The sequence below is a fragment of the Oryza sativa genome, chromosome 3 (assembly GCF_034140825.1).
Source record: "Oryza sativa Japonica Group chromosome 3, ASM3414082v1".
NCBI classification, from domain to species: domain Eukaryota; kingdom Viridiplantae; phylum Streptophyta; class Magnoliopsida; order Poales; family Poaceae; genus Oryza; species Oryza sativa.
In genome coordinates, this window is record NC_089037.1 from 18,726,204 (window position 1) to 18,740,041 (window position 13,838).

General features: G+C 42.0%; 1 protein-coding gene across 1 annotated transcript; it reads left to right on the forward strand.

Annotated features, from left to right (window-relative positions):
- The first annotated feature begins 11,673 nt into the window (after positions 1-11,673).
- On the forward strand, positions 11,674-12,860 carry LOC107280302 (uncharacterized). The gene is made up of 2 exons (XM_015774063.1): positions 11,674-12,105; positions 12,765-12,860. The coding sequence occupies exons 1-2, from the start codon at positions 11,674-11,676 to the stop codon at positions 12,858-12,860; spliced, it is 528 nt and encodes a 175-aa protein (XP_015629549.1).
- The last annotated feature ends 978 nt before the right edge of the window (positions 12,861-13,838 follow it).

Consider the following 13,838-nt stretch of genomic DNA (forward strand, 5'->3'; position numbering starts at 1 on the left):
TGGGTTTCTTTTGGGTGCGAGTTTTATTGAGGACTAATTAAAAACATCTTCTAATTATCATCAAATTTATCTATATAAGCATTAATCTATACAACGATCAATGAATTCTTGAATAGTGAAGGATGGATCGAACAGATTGAATGTTACCTCATGTGAGATCACGATTTGAATTAGCAGGACATCTCTTCTGGACACACCTTGATTTATCTTGATGAAGTGTGTGAGTGTTGGCGGCTGTTAAATGCCATTTTTATGCCGCCAATACCTACATTAATCAAAAATTATAAAACATCCAACATAGTGGTAGGGCTTAATTCTAACTATTTCCACAAGTGTTAGTGTATATTTGGATGTAGGCAATAAACCACCAAAGTTGAGAAGAATTATAGACAAAAATGGAGGATAATTCTATCCATAGAAGATTTGGGCTCATAAACTCTTGAAACATTAGAAAGTGGGCCCAATCAGCACACCATTGGGCTAGGGAGGCAGATACTAAAGCCCACGAGGAAGCCCATGGGTTAGGGAGCTGACCAGGGTTCGACCGAACCGCCACTAGCCCCCCTCGCCATCTGCTTCCGTGTGGACGTCCCGGATCACCTCTCAACGACGGTTGCGAGGCATTTCCGACAATTCCAACTGCCAAAACCGTCATTAGGAGGCTATAAAAGGAGCTCTCATTCTCCATTCCAATACACACCAAATTTGTGCTAAATTACAAGATGCTCTATTGTATTTTTATATATAGTAGATTAGGAAGACAGTAAGGAGAAAGAGTCGGACGAATTCCGGAGTTGTCGGTATTTCTCTGTTACTTTTTGTACCTTGTTAATTACTCTGTATTAATAGAAATATCTTTTCTGAGTAACTAAGATTTACATTGTGAGAATATTTCTTAGTTAGTTCCTATTAGCATATTGGATGATTATTCACTATTGCTCACTTATAAATAGTGATTACTTTGGTGAGTTACTATTGGTATTTCTTAACGTCACAGATAAAATCCGTAAGCGCACGGAAGATACCGATGTAGCACTTCACCCAAGAGTATTACAAGGTATTGATTTCCATAGGGAACATGTGTGTTCAGCTCCTCTTCAGGTTCATCCAAGGACACGAAGCAAATATAGGCAAAAGGGTAGAGAGGATTTCCTATTGAGAAACAATGTCTACGGAAAGCTCAGTTTAACCCTAACGCGATACTTCAGGCACTAGTCAGCCCGCTCTCCCAGATGTCCTTCTAATGCGTACCCGGACAAGGAAGACTTCAGTGTAATTGAGGGCTGTCACCACCTTTACACCCACCTTAAACCTCCTGAGCAATCACCGGAAATTAATTACCCAGACACCAATATCAGGGTTATAGATACCACATACCCAATAGTAATCGACTAAGCTCGTCAGGGCCCACCACATACCATGTCTTATACGGAAACAAACCTCGTATATAGAAGGAGTTCCGGATAAGGAAGGACTAATAGAGTTATACATGGAAACGACAAGGACTAGTCAGATCGTATCCATATTTATCTCCCTAGTTCTACTTGGACAAGGGGGCACCTATAGCTATAAATACAAGCCCCCCTAGGAGGAGAGGGGACGAGCCACAAAGCCACAAAGCCACAAGCCAATACAAACTAATACACCGCCAAAAATCGACATCAGAGATTAGCATAGACATACCCCATCCAGTACCTACGGAGGCCGGCAAGAGGGATTTAGTGCCATCTCTGATCTCGTTGAGTACGGATTCAAGGAGGAAGACTACCCTGTCGTCGACTACGAGTTGATTATTTAGCCGCCAAGTCGACGACAGCTAGATAGGTTATCCCAAATATTGTACTTGTGTGATCCTGATGAATAAAGAGCAACACCGGCTTCGGCCAACAGGATGTAGGGCTATTACCTGTTAGATAAGGGGCCCGAACTTGTATAAAAATCTCTATCTCCATCTCTTTTACCTCAATCTCGCATATACCCTAGTATCAACAATCCCCATACTATGCAAAATACCGTAGTCGTGATCTCAGACGTCGACAGTGGCACGCCAGGTAGGGGAATTTTGGTGCTTTAAAGTTTTTGAAGAGATGGGTTAAAAAGATGGATTCTCCAACAACAAGCTACTTGATGACTTCAGCTATGGGGAGATCTAACCCAACCGGAGTATGTCTTCCGACGAGATCGGAAATATCGCCGCTGCGGAGGACGAACGATACTAGCAGCATTGGTGACTAATCTAATATGGGACTATTCTAGAAGCCAATGGGATGTCGTCGCCGAGCACAGATGTGTTGGCTTGATTCAGACCAAGGTCTACACTGTACTCCTTGGATTAACACGAAGGCCATCCTTCCCGCGGGGGGGGGGGGGGGGGGGGCTAATGGCCGATCGATCGCTAGGGCGATCGCCCAGCGATTGGATCGGCCCCCCCCCCTTCCCCCTATAGGCCTCCCACTTCTCCCCTTCCTCCTCCCCTTCTTCTCTTCCTACTACAGTACACTAAAATTTTTTTAAAAAAAACAAAAGTTAGAAAAATTTATGTATAGAAATACTATATATAAAAAATTGAATTGAATTCAAATTCAAATTTGAATCGGATATATAAACTTTTGACTTATAAACTTTTGGTCTTTAAACTTTAGATGTGTAAACTTTAGGTGTATAAATTTACTAAAATAGGAAAGTAATGCGGTGCCAAAAAAGGAAACCAGGTGAAGGGGTGGAGGGAGGGAGGGGGAGAATCTGATCGCCCTGAGCGATCGAGTAGCATTTTTTTTTAGATAATGGAATAGAGCATCGCGGCCTTTGCTCAAAGAGCTACAGCCAATTATTACAATGTCACACTCAAAATGAGTGAAGTTCAAAGAAACTTAAAAGATGAAACCAACCATCAAGAAGAAACAACCTAAAGACTGCCAACCCAAGATAAAGAGTACACAATTATTGAATTCTGTATGTGAACCTCCATCCAAAATTGACAAAAAGTTGCATAACCATTGTCTCAAGAATACGGCATGCAGCCTTTAAAAGCTCACTATCTTCCTCACACTTTTGTAGTTTTGCCCAAGACTAGAGCCAATGTGTTGCCCTGAAAACTACCTGCATATATGAAATAGATGGTGACTTGTCAAAAATGACATCATTCCTACTCAACCATAGAGCCCAACATATAGCATATGCTCCTATGAGAACAAGTTTTCTTCTTTTTTTGTCCACCCCCAGAAGCCAATTATAAAAAATATGAGATATACCATGAGGAAGGTAAAGACCAAAAGAAAACTGAACTACTCTCCATAAAAACTTTGCATAATAACACTCCACAAAAAGATGTTGAATAGTTTCATTTTTCATACAGAAACAACATCTCAAGCTACCATTCCAATTCCTCCTTGCTAAATTATCTTTAGTTAATACAACCCCTTTAAGCAAGTACCACATGAAGATCTTGATCTTAAGAGGCATCCTAAGTTTGCAAATAATCTTGTTTCTCTCAATATAATTATTGTTTATTAAGGCTAAATACATTGTCCGAACAGCAAATTGACCATTTTGATGATAATTCCATCTAAAACAATCATTCAGTTGACTCAACTGAATATGCACAATAGAAGCACACAAGTTATGCCAATTTGCTAAATTCTGACCAACCAAAGCTCTCCTAAAAGAAACATTCAGCGGAATAGATCTCATAACATTAGCAATTAAAGAATTCTTCCTTAGAACAATGGCATATAGAGACGGATACTTATCTTTAAAAGCAACGTTACCTATCCATTTATCTTCCCAAAATCTAGTTTGTTCCCCATTATTCACAATCCAGGAACCTATATTCAAGAAAGTATTTTTAACTTTCATGAGACTTGACCAGAAATGAGAATCCCCTGGTTTCCTATCAACTTGAGTTATAGAATGGTTAGAGAGATACTTCCTTTCCAATAAGTCCTGCCAAACCCCTTGCTCATTTATTAACTTGAACAACCATTTACTCAAAAGACATTTATTTTGGATCTCCAAATGATGAACACCTAAACCCCCTTGGTCTTTGGGTTGACAAATTATATCCTATCTTGTTAGTCTATATTTTTTCTTATGATCATCACCATGCCAAAAGAAACGTGATCTATAATAATCAATTTTTTGAAGAACTCCCTTTGGAATCTAAAAAAAGATATCATAAACATAGCCAAACTTGATAGAACAGAATTAATCAAAACCAATCTTCCTCCCACAGACATATGTTTAGCTTTCCAACTACTAAGTTTCTTCTCAATTCTTTGTTCGATAATCTTCCAATCTTTATTGCCAAGCTTTCTAAAATGCATTGGAATGCCGAGATACTTAACAGGAAAAGAACCTAGCTTGCAGCCAAAGATATTAGAGTATTGATCATTATATTCCTTTGCTTGACCAAAACAAAATAATTCACTTTTGTAAAAATTTATTTTCAAGCCAGATAACTTTTCAAACACTGATAAAATCAATTTCAAATTCTTGGCTTCTTGTAAATCATGCTCCAAAAATATGATGGTATCATCAGCATATTGCAAAATAGATAAACCATCATCCATTAAATGAGGTATTACCCCACTTAACAGACCAGCATCTTTAGCCCTCTTAATTAGTAAAGCTAGCATATCAGCCACGATATTAAAAAGAATCGGAGACAAAGGATCTCCTTGCCTAAGCCCTTTATAGGTTTGGAAGTTATTTCCAACTTGATCATTTACTTTAATACCAACATGACCACCTTGAATGAAAGAAGCTATCCATTGACACTATTTAGATGAAAAGCCTTTCATCCTTAATGTCTGTTGAACAAAATACTCCCTGCGCGCGATATCGATTTCTACCGAGACATATACATCCACATATGTCGGTTGGATTTCATATGCGCCTGATCCATCCCAACCGGCTAAATATCTGTATCGTGTACGTATATGGCCTATATTGGTCCTACATGCACACGGACACCAAATACATGCGACGGTGGAAAAGTCAAAGCGGCTTTACACACAGTCGTGTACTCGGAGATGAATCTATACACTGATCTAAAGTTACCCAAGTACACAGGAACATATCAGCACGCTAATTAAGGTAATTAGTGGATTGATTTTTTAAATTAATTTACTAATTTCGTAGATACATCCGACATATATCTACAAAGGTACGTAATATTTTTATATACAATTTACCGGACATATTCTTCCGATCTATACAATAATGTCAGATCCATAATTTATTATGTTTAGCTAGAGCATATTTTTTTATAAAATATCTATTGTGTGAGTGTGTCTGATGCTAGGCCGACTATGGTTTAATGCTGGGGCTCACTCTATTTTCTTATGTATAAATCATGCTTATTTACAGTTTACACAATATCCAATATTTAATCTGCTCATTATATCCTGATAATATTAGAAGATTCATGCAGTCATTTAAGTACATATTCGATATCCTCTGCTATATATCTTACCTTCTAGACAATATTTTTCAGGAACAATTGAGCACTCGAGTAGGATGTGGTCAAGTACACCCTATTATCGAGAACGTTCTTGAAAAATGCTGAGTTGTCGCATCCAACCTACCAACGAAGACTGACGACTTATCTCACATATAGCACCGGCCACGTCTGGACTATTGGAGAATATGTCGTTAACGGATCATCCGACATGATTGTGAATAGACATCCGGATATGTGTTGCCGGCCATTAAATGCCGATTCTATACCGCCAACATCTGCATAAAGTTCAGGTAATAAAACATCCAACATAGTGATAGGTATTTAATCTCACATATTTCACAAGTGTTGGTGTATATGTATGTGCAGGTGATAAACCCCGACATTGGGAGGAAATCTAGACTAAAGTGAGGAGAATTATGTATCCATACAAGGAGGGGTTGTGAACTTCATCAAAACATTAGTGAATCAACCCAAAACTCCGAGAAAGGGACAGAGGAGAGTCCAGGGAGTCCACCGACTGAAGGCCAGGCCAAAAGGGCCCAGCCCAGGTTCGGCCGAACCCCCCTGATCACAGTTGATCCTGGGGTTTGGCGTGGACGCTCCGGATGCTCTCACAATGATGGTTGCGGGGCAGTTCAAACATTTCCTCTTCTCACAACCGTCATAACTGCCCTATAAAAGGACATCACTCCCTCACTTCACACACACACTTCTAAGCTTGAGCTGAATTATAAGAGGCTCTATTATACTATATTGTATATTAGAATAGGAAGAGAGTAGAGTAGAAGAAGTCAGAAGAATTCCGAAGTTGTCGGTAATCTTCTCCTATTTCTTTTATTCTGTTTATTACTCTGAATTCAATATAATATTCTTCCTGAGTAATTTAGATTTATCTTGTGAGAATTATCTCTTGGTTAGTTCCTAAGTAGCATATGGGATTATTGTTCACTATAAACAACTAAAATATAGTAATTGCTTTGGTGAGTTATAAACACTAAAGTAGATATTGATTGCTTAGAAGTGGTGTTTAGGTAATTGTATACAGTAATTGCTGTGTATCCCACACTAGTTTGAGGTAGGTGTAGAGGTGGTGACAGCCCTCAAGATCACTTAAGTCCTCTCTCTCTCCGGGTACGTAGTAGAGCGACATCTGGGAACAGCGGGTTGCCAGTGCCTGAAGTATTGCATTAGGATTAAAGTTAAGCTTTCCTTAGACACTGTTTCTCGCTAGAAAATCCTCTCTATCCTAGCCTTTCATCTGCTTGGTGTTCTTGGATGAACTGGAGGAAGATCTGACCACACACGTTCCCTTGGATTCGATACCCTTGGAATACTCCGTAAGGGAAGTGCTACAGCGGTATATCCGTGCGCTTGCGGAATTTTATCTGTGATCGTAAGAAATACCAACAATATGCTATAAGTTGGATATGTGAGTCATGCTGGCCACATGAGATGCACATGTAATAACCAACTCTAGCGCTCCTATAGGTGATTAAGAGATGCCTACTCCTGGTTATCGACTAGACAGTTGTAGTGACATCTCGCCACCTATCAATTTAAATTTACTTGTGGACCGTTGAACTCCATCTATCGTTGTCGAAAACTCCATGTCTCTACGGTCTTACACCGGGATCGACCAAGTGAGTACGACAAATATTGATAAAGGGTGACGCGGAAAACAAGAGAAGCTTTTGCGAATACGGTTTGTTTCCGTATGCCTATCAGTTGCCTATAGGTGATAGAGGTACGCCTAGACTTGATCCTCGACCAGTAGATCGTAGCGATCTCTCACCACCTAAAAATTTATCTTCAGGTGATCGAGGTACGCTTACTCCTGGTTCTCGACCAGTCGGTTACAGTAATCTCTCGACATCTAACGCGACAATCAACATTACCATGATAGCGACAACCAAGACTGACTAGATCGCCATTGTCACCAGGACGACAACGTCTAGGATTAACGACATCAGGACGACAACGGACATGGTTAACGACATCACGACATCACATGACGACGACGAAACTCGAGATCCCCAGACTTCTAGAGGGCCCGAGGACGAGGTATTAGGTCCAGGAGCCAAACCTCCGACTACAATAATTCCTTATCATCTTCGTCGTCATCAGGAGGCGGTTGTCGCAAGTTGTCAGGACACCGTCCATCTATTACTCTGAATTCCTTTCAAGTGGTTGAGGTACGACTACAACTGATCCTCGACCAGCAACGTAGCGATCCTCGTACCACGACTTCCAATGGTCGAGGTACGACTATGACTGGTCGTTGACCATCAACGTAGAGATCCTCGTACCACGACTTCCAATGGTCGAGGTACGACTACGACTGGTCCTCGACTAGCAGCGTAGCGGTTCTCGCACCTCAATTTTTAGTGGTCGAGTTATGACTACAACTGGTCTTCGACTAGCGGTGTAGCGATTCTCCCACTGCTTTTGCGATTTGTTGAGTATAACTATACACTTGGTCTTTGCCCAATGTGGTGGTCGTCTCATCATCTACGTCAATTTCTGTAAGTGTTTATATGTGCAATATTTATCCGTTGATCTCCTCTTCTTATATCGCCTCGTCTTGAAGGCGGTTCTATTGTCCCTTTACGCTGCTCTGACAAGCCTCCGAGAAACCCAAGGGAATTTCGGCTGGGGACGCCTAGAGCAGATAAAGTCTTGTTGGATTATAAGAGCCGAACGAACCATGTAAAACCTGGTCATGTAAGAGTGCTCAATGGATGCGTATTAACCAAGCCGTGTAATTGGAAATTGACTTTTCCAACTTCACGGCTGGGGGCTAGGATTTGTCAGCTTCAGCATGGTTTGTTAGAGCATCCCCAGCAGCTCATCTATATTTGGTCCTCGAAACGTCCATATGGAGTATCATCCAAAAAAAGATTCCTCATCCATATCCCTTCCAACTCCAACAGATCATCCATATCCCATCATCCTATATTTTAGTAATATCTTTCAACTAACCTTACATTTATATTTTAAGAGATATATTTTGAACTACTTAATTTTAAAGATGTTATTTATCGTGATAATATTTCAATTAAATTTTAACAGAAATCTTTTTAATTGATATATTTAAAATGAGTGAAGCATTTTTTTTGTGCATTGAATGACTACATTTGCAACGGCTACATTGCCAACAGCTAGCTAGCTAATTGAAAATGTGCAACGGCTAGCAAATTGCAACGGCTAGCACAGACATGCATCATCTCTATATATACCACTACATTGCTTGCTATCTTTTTGCACCATGCAAATTATTGTGCATGATTCTTCCATCACTCAATGAGCTCTCTTTTGAGACGTGTTTTGTTGGATGAATCATCATCATCCGACGATGAGACCATCATCGCTGCTGCAGCAATAGTCGCGCAAGATGAATATGAGCAGTCGAATGCTCGACGTTGTCGGTGAGGTGGTTCTGTTCCTTGTCGTCAAGTTGTTCGACGTAATCATCGAGCCAGCTATGAACGGTTGCAGCACGACTACTTCTCGCCGAATCCTACATACGGCCCAGTCTTATTCCGGCGAAGGTTTGCAATTAATTTACATATTTTGGTTGATTCTGTTTTGTAGGCAACTTTATTAATTCGCATTTTGTTGCACAGGTTTAGATTGAGTTGTCATCTTTTCTTGCGCATAGTTAATGATGTGGTAGCCCATGATGATTATTTTGTGCTAAAAAGAAATGCTGCAAGTACTATGGGTATATTACCATTGGTAAAGATTGCCACCACACTTAGAATGATAACCAATGGAGTCGCAGCCGACACTCAAGATGAATATCTGCAAATTGCTGATAGTACCACTATTGTTGAGAATTTTGGAGACGAGTACTTGCGTTATCCAACTAGTGCAGACACTTGTAGATTACTTGCACCTGGAGAGCAGAGAGGCTTTCCTGGAATGCTAGGATCCATAGATTGCATGCATTGGGAGTGGAAAAATTGCCCTGCAGCATGACAAGGCATGCATAAAGGAAAATAAAGCAAGCCCACTATAGTTTTGGAAGCTGTTGCTTCAAGAGATCTTTGGATTTTACATGCATTCTTTGGTTTGCTAGGATCTCACAATGATATTAATGTTCTTCAGCATTCCCCTCTCTTTGCAAGGCTAGCTGAAGGACAGGCTCCACAAGTGAATTATGAAATCAATGGTCACAACTACACAATGGGTTATTATCTTGCAGATCGTATTTATCCCTCATGGGCCACTTTTGTGAAGACAATATCAGAACCACAAGGGAATAAGAAGAAACACTTTGCCCAACAACAGGAAGCAGCCCACAAAGATGTTGAGCGTGCATTTGGAGTTTTGCAAGCCCGTTTTGCAATTGTGCGTGGGCCTGCTAGATTTTGGTATGCACACCAATTAAAAGAAATCATGATAGCATGTATTATTCTGCACAATATGATAGTAGAAGATGAGAAGGATGATGAAGGTCTTGACTACAACTATGATGATGAGGGAGAGCGAGTCACACCTTTGCATACCCCTATAGCTGAACTGCAGGACTTTATTCAGAATCATCATAATATTAGAAATAGACAGACTCACTCTCAGCTTCAAGAAGATCTAGTTGACCATCTATGGCAATTTCATGGTAGGAACTAATGTAGTATGCAACCTCCCAAATATGTAGTAGGCAACTCCAATTATGTATGGAACCTCAATTATCTATGGCAATCCTAATGATGTATGCAACATGTATGTGCTCACAATTAATCATACCATTCTTCCATACAACATAAATGTCACATACCTACAACTTAAAAGTTCACAACTCATACAGTTCTTACAAGCATCAGTACATAATTGACACATGCCTACACGGCACACAACATAAAAGTTCACAACTCATTAGGAAATAGCAATACGTATCACATATCCATACATCATGAACTCAATCCATATGAGCCTTTATGATCTCCTCTTGCAAACGCAAGTAATAAGCTTTTCTTGGCCCATCCATAGCACGAAGATCCATGTTCATAATTCTCTCTTCTCTTTCATGGGTTTCTAAATCTAACTTTCATTTTTCTATTTTCAACCTCTCTTTCTCTAGTGAAATAACTTCACCCAACCGGTCATTTCTTTCCTCCCTAGATTGTGCACTCATCTCCTTTTTCTCCGACCACATGTTAGTTAATGCAATAACTACAAGACTACTCTCACTTGAGCATGAAGAAGTATCACCTCGAGCGCGTTTTGCCTTTTCCACCTTCCTCCCAGGTGGTCTCACCAAAGGATCAGAGATACTAATGTCAGGGCTGCAATGAAATTCCCTGGAGTTTGTCCTTGCAGATGGTATCACCAAAGGATCGACATTCGCTTTCTGTTTTTTCTGGGACAACCTATCATTCCACTTTGGATGATGATGCAAAATCTCCCAACAGTACATTAAAGAAAATGTCTTCTTCTCTTCTGACTTGTACAAAGTAGTAGCCTGAGTGATTTGCATTAATTGGCAAGATGCGAGCTGAATTAGATGCATACATAATCTTGAACAGTCATTCCATTTTGAGGTCTATTAAGAATCTGCTCATAGTACCCACAAAACTTATTAACGTATTATTGAATTGTACCCCAACGGTTGTTAAGTGAATTTTGGTTACGATTAGAGAGGAAATCTTTGTTTTCATGGAAGTATTGATGAATCCTTGCCTAGTAGGAGTCACGGTGTTGCTCAGCTCCTGTGATTGCATCTAAAGTTGTATTCAGCCAAGCTACACCAACATTTTACCTTCCGCAATGCTGAAATTTTTGGATCTCTTATTGTTGGGTCTAGAGGACCCCCAACTTCAGCACTTGGCTGTTCACCAACCATAGGACTATATTGTGGTTGCTGTCCAGTTTGGGGAAAATTTTGACTAGGATCCCAAGTTTCTACATCAATGTTTGAGCCCAACAAATTAACATAGCTGTCCATGGATTCACCTAGCAAGAAAAATCGTAGCAACATAAATAAAATGAAGATAAAAGCAAGCAATATAGCAACATAAATCTAGTTTGTACTTAATTCCTATTATATATATATGCTCAATGAACATAAATTCACAAAAATCAACATACTATATTTCTCTGCTCAAGTGTGGTGTCTATACTGAAAAGAGCTCTTATCTTCACTTAACATACTATAGTTTCTGCTCTTCTTTGCTCTCAAAACCTCTTCTCTACCAAACAGGGCAGGCAGAGGGATGGGGGAGATGGTGAGGGGCGGCAACGGCGGGCTGCTCAGGGGCGACCAGCGGCGGCAAGGGAGGCGCGCCGGTGGCTCACGGCCGCAGGGCGGCAGCGGCTGGCAAGGGGCGGCGCTGGGTGGCGCTGGCGGATCTGGGACGCCGGTTGGCAAGGGGCGGCGGCGGCTGGCTGGTCAGGGGCAGCAGCGGCTGGTCAGGGGCGCCAGCGGCTGGCTGCTCAAGGCTGGCACTAGCGGCTCTGGTGAGGGGTGCCGGTGGCGGATTGCGGGCGCAGGGCAACGGCGGCAAGCGAGGGGTGGCGTCGGCTCACGGGCGCGGAGCGGCGGCGGCTGGCAGGCGCAGGGTAGCGGCTGGCAGGCGCAGGGCGGCGGCCACGCGCACGCCGGAGGTGGAAGGCGGCGGGAGCACAGCGACGGCGCCCCAGATCTTGTAAGCTCGCTCCATAAATCGCTGAAAAAAAATCAAAAAATGGGCACGGGGAACTCACGTACGCCGGATCGGGACGACGACGATGGAGGGGAAGGCGCGCCGGTGCTGAGCTCGCGCTGGAGGGGGGGAGCTCGCGCCGGAGGGGAGGTTCTTGCCGAAGTCCCGATGGTGGTGGGATCTCGATCTAGAGTCGTTTGGGCGAAATGGCGTGAAGAGAGACATACGCTATTTTTACCTCTTCTCTCTCCTACTATGGCGCATCCGCCAATTTTGGCGTGTGGGTTAGCACATCCGCTGGAGCGCGTTTTTTCACCCCTACACGCCAAAACTGGGATGGAGGATCGGTTCCATGATCTGCTAGGGATGCTCTTATAAGATTCAAGCTGTCTTTGTGGAAAATGGCTTTTCCATAAAAACAGCTGTGGGCTAGGAAGAGTACCAAACTTCGTTTGCTGAGGGCAACTCTAGCGAGAGTACTCTTTTATTGTCACACGCAGATTCAATTTATTTTCAACTTTTCCATACATATTATATCATGTTACCCTTGAGCGCTCGCTCGGGGGAGTTCTATTCAACATTATCGAAGACTCCATGTCTCTACGGTTCTACACCGGCATCGACTAAGCGAGTACGACAAATGTTCTGAGTATTGATTTCAGGGAAAATCAGACATCAGAACAATCAAGTCAGATTTCACGGCTTTGTCGCAGACTCTACGCCTACTCGATTACTCGAGAACGGTTGATGGGGCTTGACAAGGAATATGGAATGAAGCGATAGTGTACCCGCCGAGACGAGATTTCTTGACTTCAATCCAAATTCTCGATTACGGCAAGACGGGAGACTTAGTCACATGCTCCGTACCTTCTCGGTCAACATCGAAGATTGACCTAGACAAACCCAATATGGTGCCTACAAAGACCGATAAGAAGAATCTAGCGTTATTTCTGATCACACCGAGAATGGTCAAGCGAGCACAACAATAGTTGTTCCAAAGTCTTCGATCGAGAACCTTAACTCGTTCATTTACATTGAAGTCGGGGGGATACTGTCAGGGTTATGAATACCACATACCCAATAGTAATCGACTAAGCTTGGTAGGGCCCACCACATACCATGTCTTATACGGAAACAAACCTTGTATATAGAAGGAGTTCCAGATAAGGAAGGACTAATAGAGTTATACATGGAAACGACGAGGACTACTTAGATCATATCCATATTTATCTCCCTAGTTCTACTTGGACAAGGGGGCACCTATAGGTATAAATACAACCCCCTAGGAGGAGAGGAGACGAGCCACAAACCCACAAAGCCACAAACCAATACAAACTAATGCGCCACCAAATATCGACATCAGAGATTAGCCTAGACATACCCCATTCGGCGCCTACGGAGGCCGGCAAGAGGGATCTAGTGCCATCTCTGATCACGCCGAGTACAGATTCGAGGAGGAAGACTACCCCGTCATCGACTACGAGTTGGTTATCTAGCCGCCAAGTCAATGACAGCTAGATAGGTTATCCCAAATATTGTACTTGTGTGATCCAGATGAATAAAGAGCAACACCGGCTTCAGCCAACAGGATGTAGGGCTATTACCTGTTAGATAAGGGGCCCAAACATGTATAAAAATCCCTATCTCCATCTCTTTTACCTCAATCTCGCATATACCCTGGTACCAACGATCCCCATACTATGCAAAATACCGTAGTCATGATCTCAAACGTCGAC

Coding starts and splice junctions, on each gene's coding strand:
- LOC107280302 (XM_015774063.1), top strand. CDS start 11,674: ATGGGGGAGATGGTGAGGGGCGGCAACGGCGGGCTGCTCAGGGGCGAC. Junction 12,106..12,764: donor GCGACGGCGCCCCAGATCTT/GTAAGCTCGCTC, acceptor TATTGATTTCAG/GGAAAATCAGACATCAGAAC.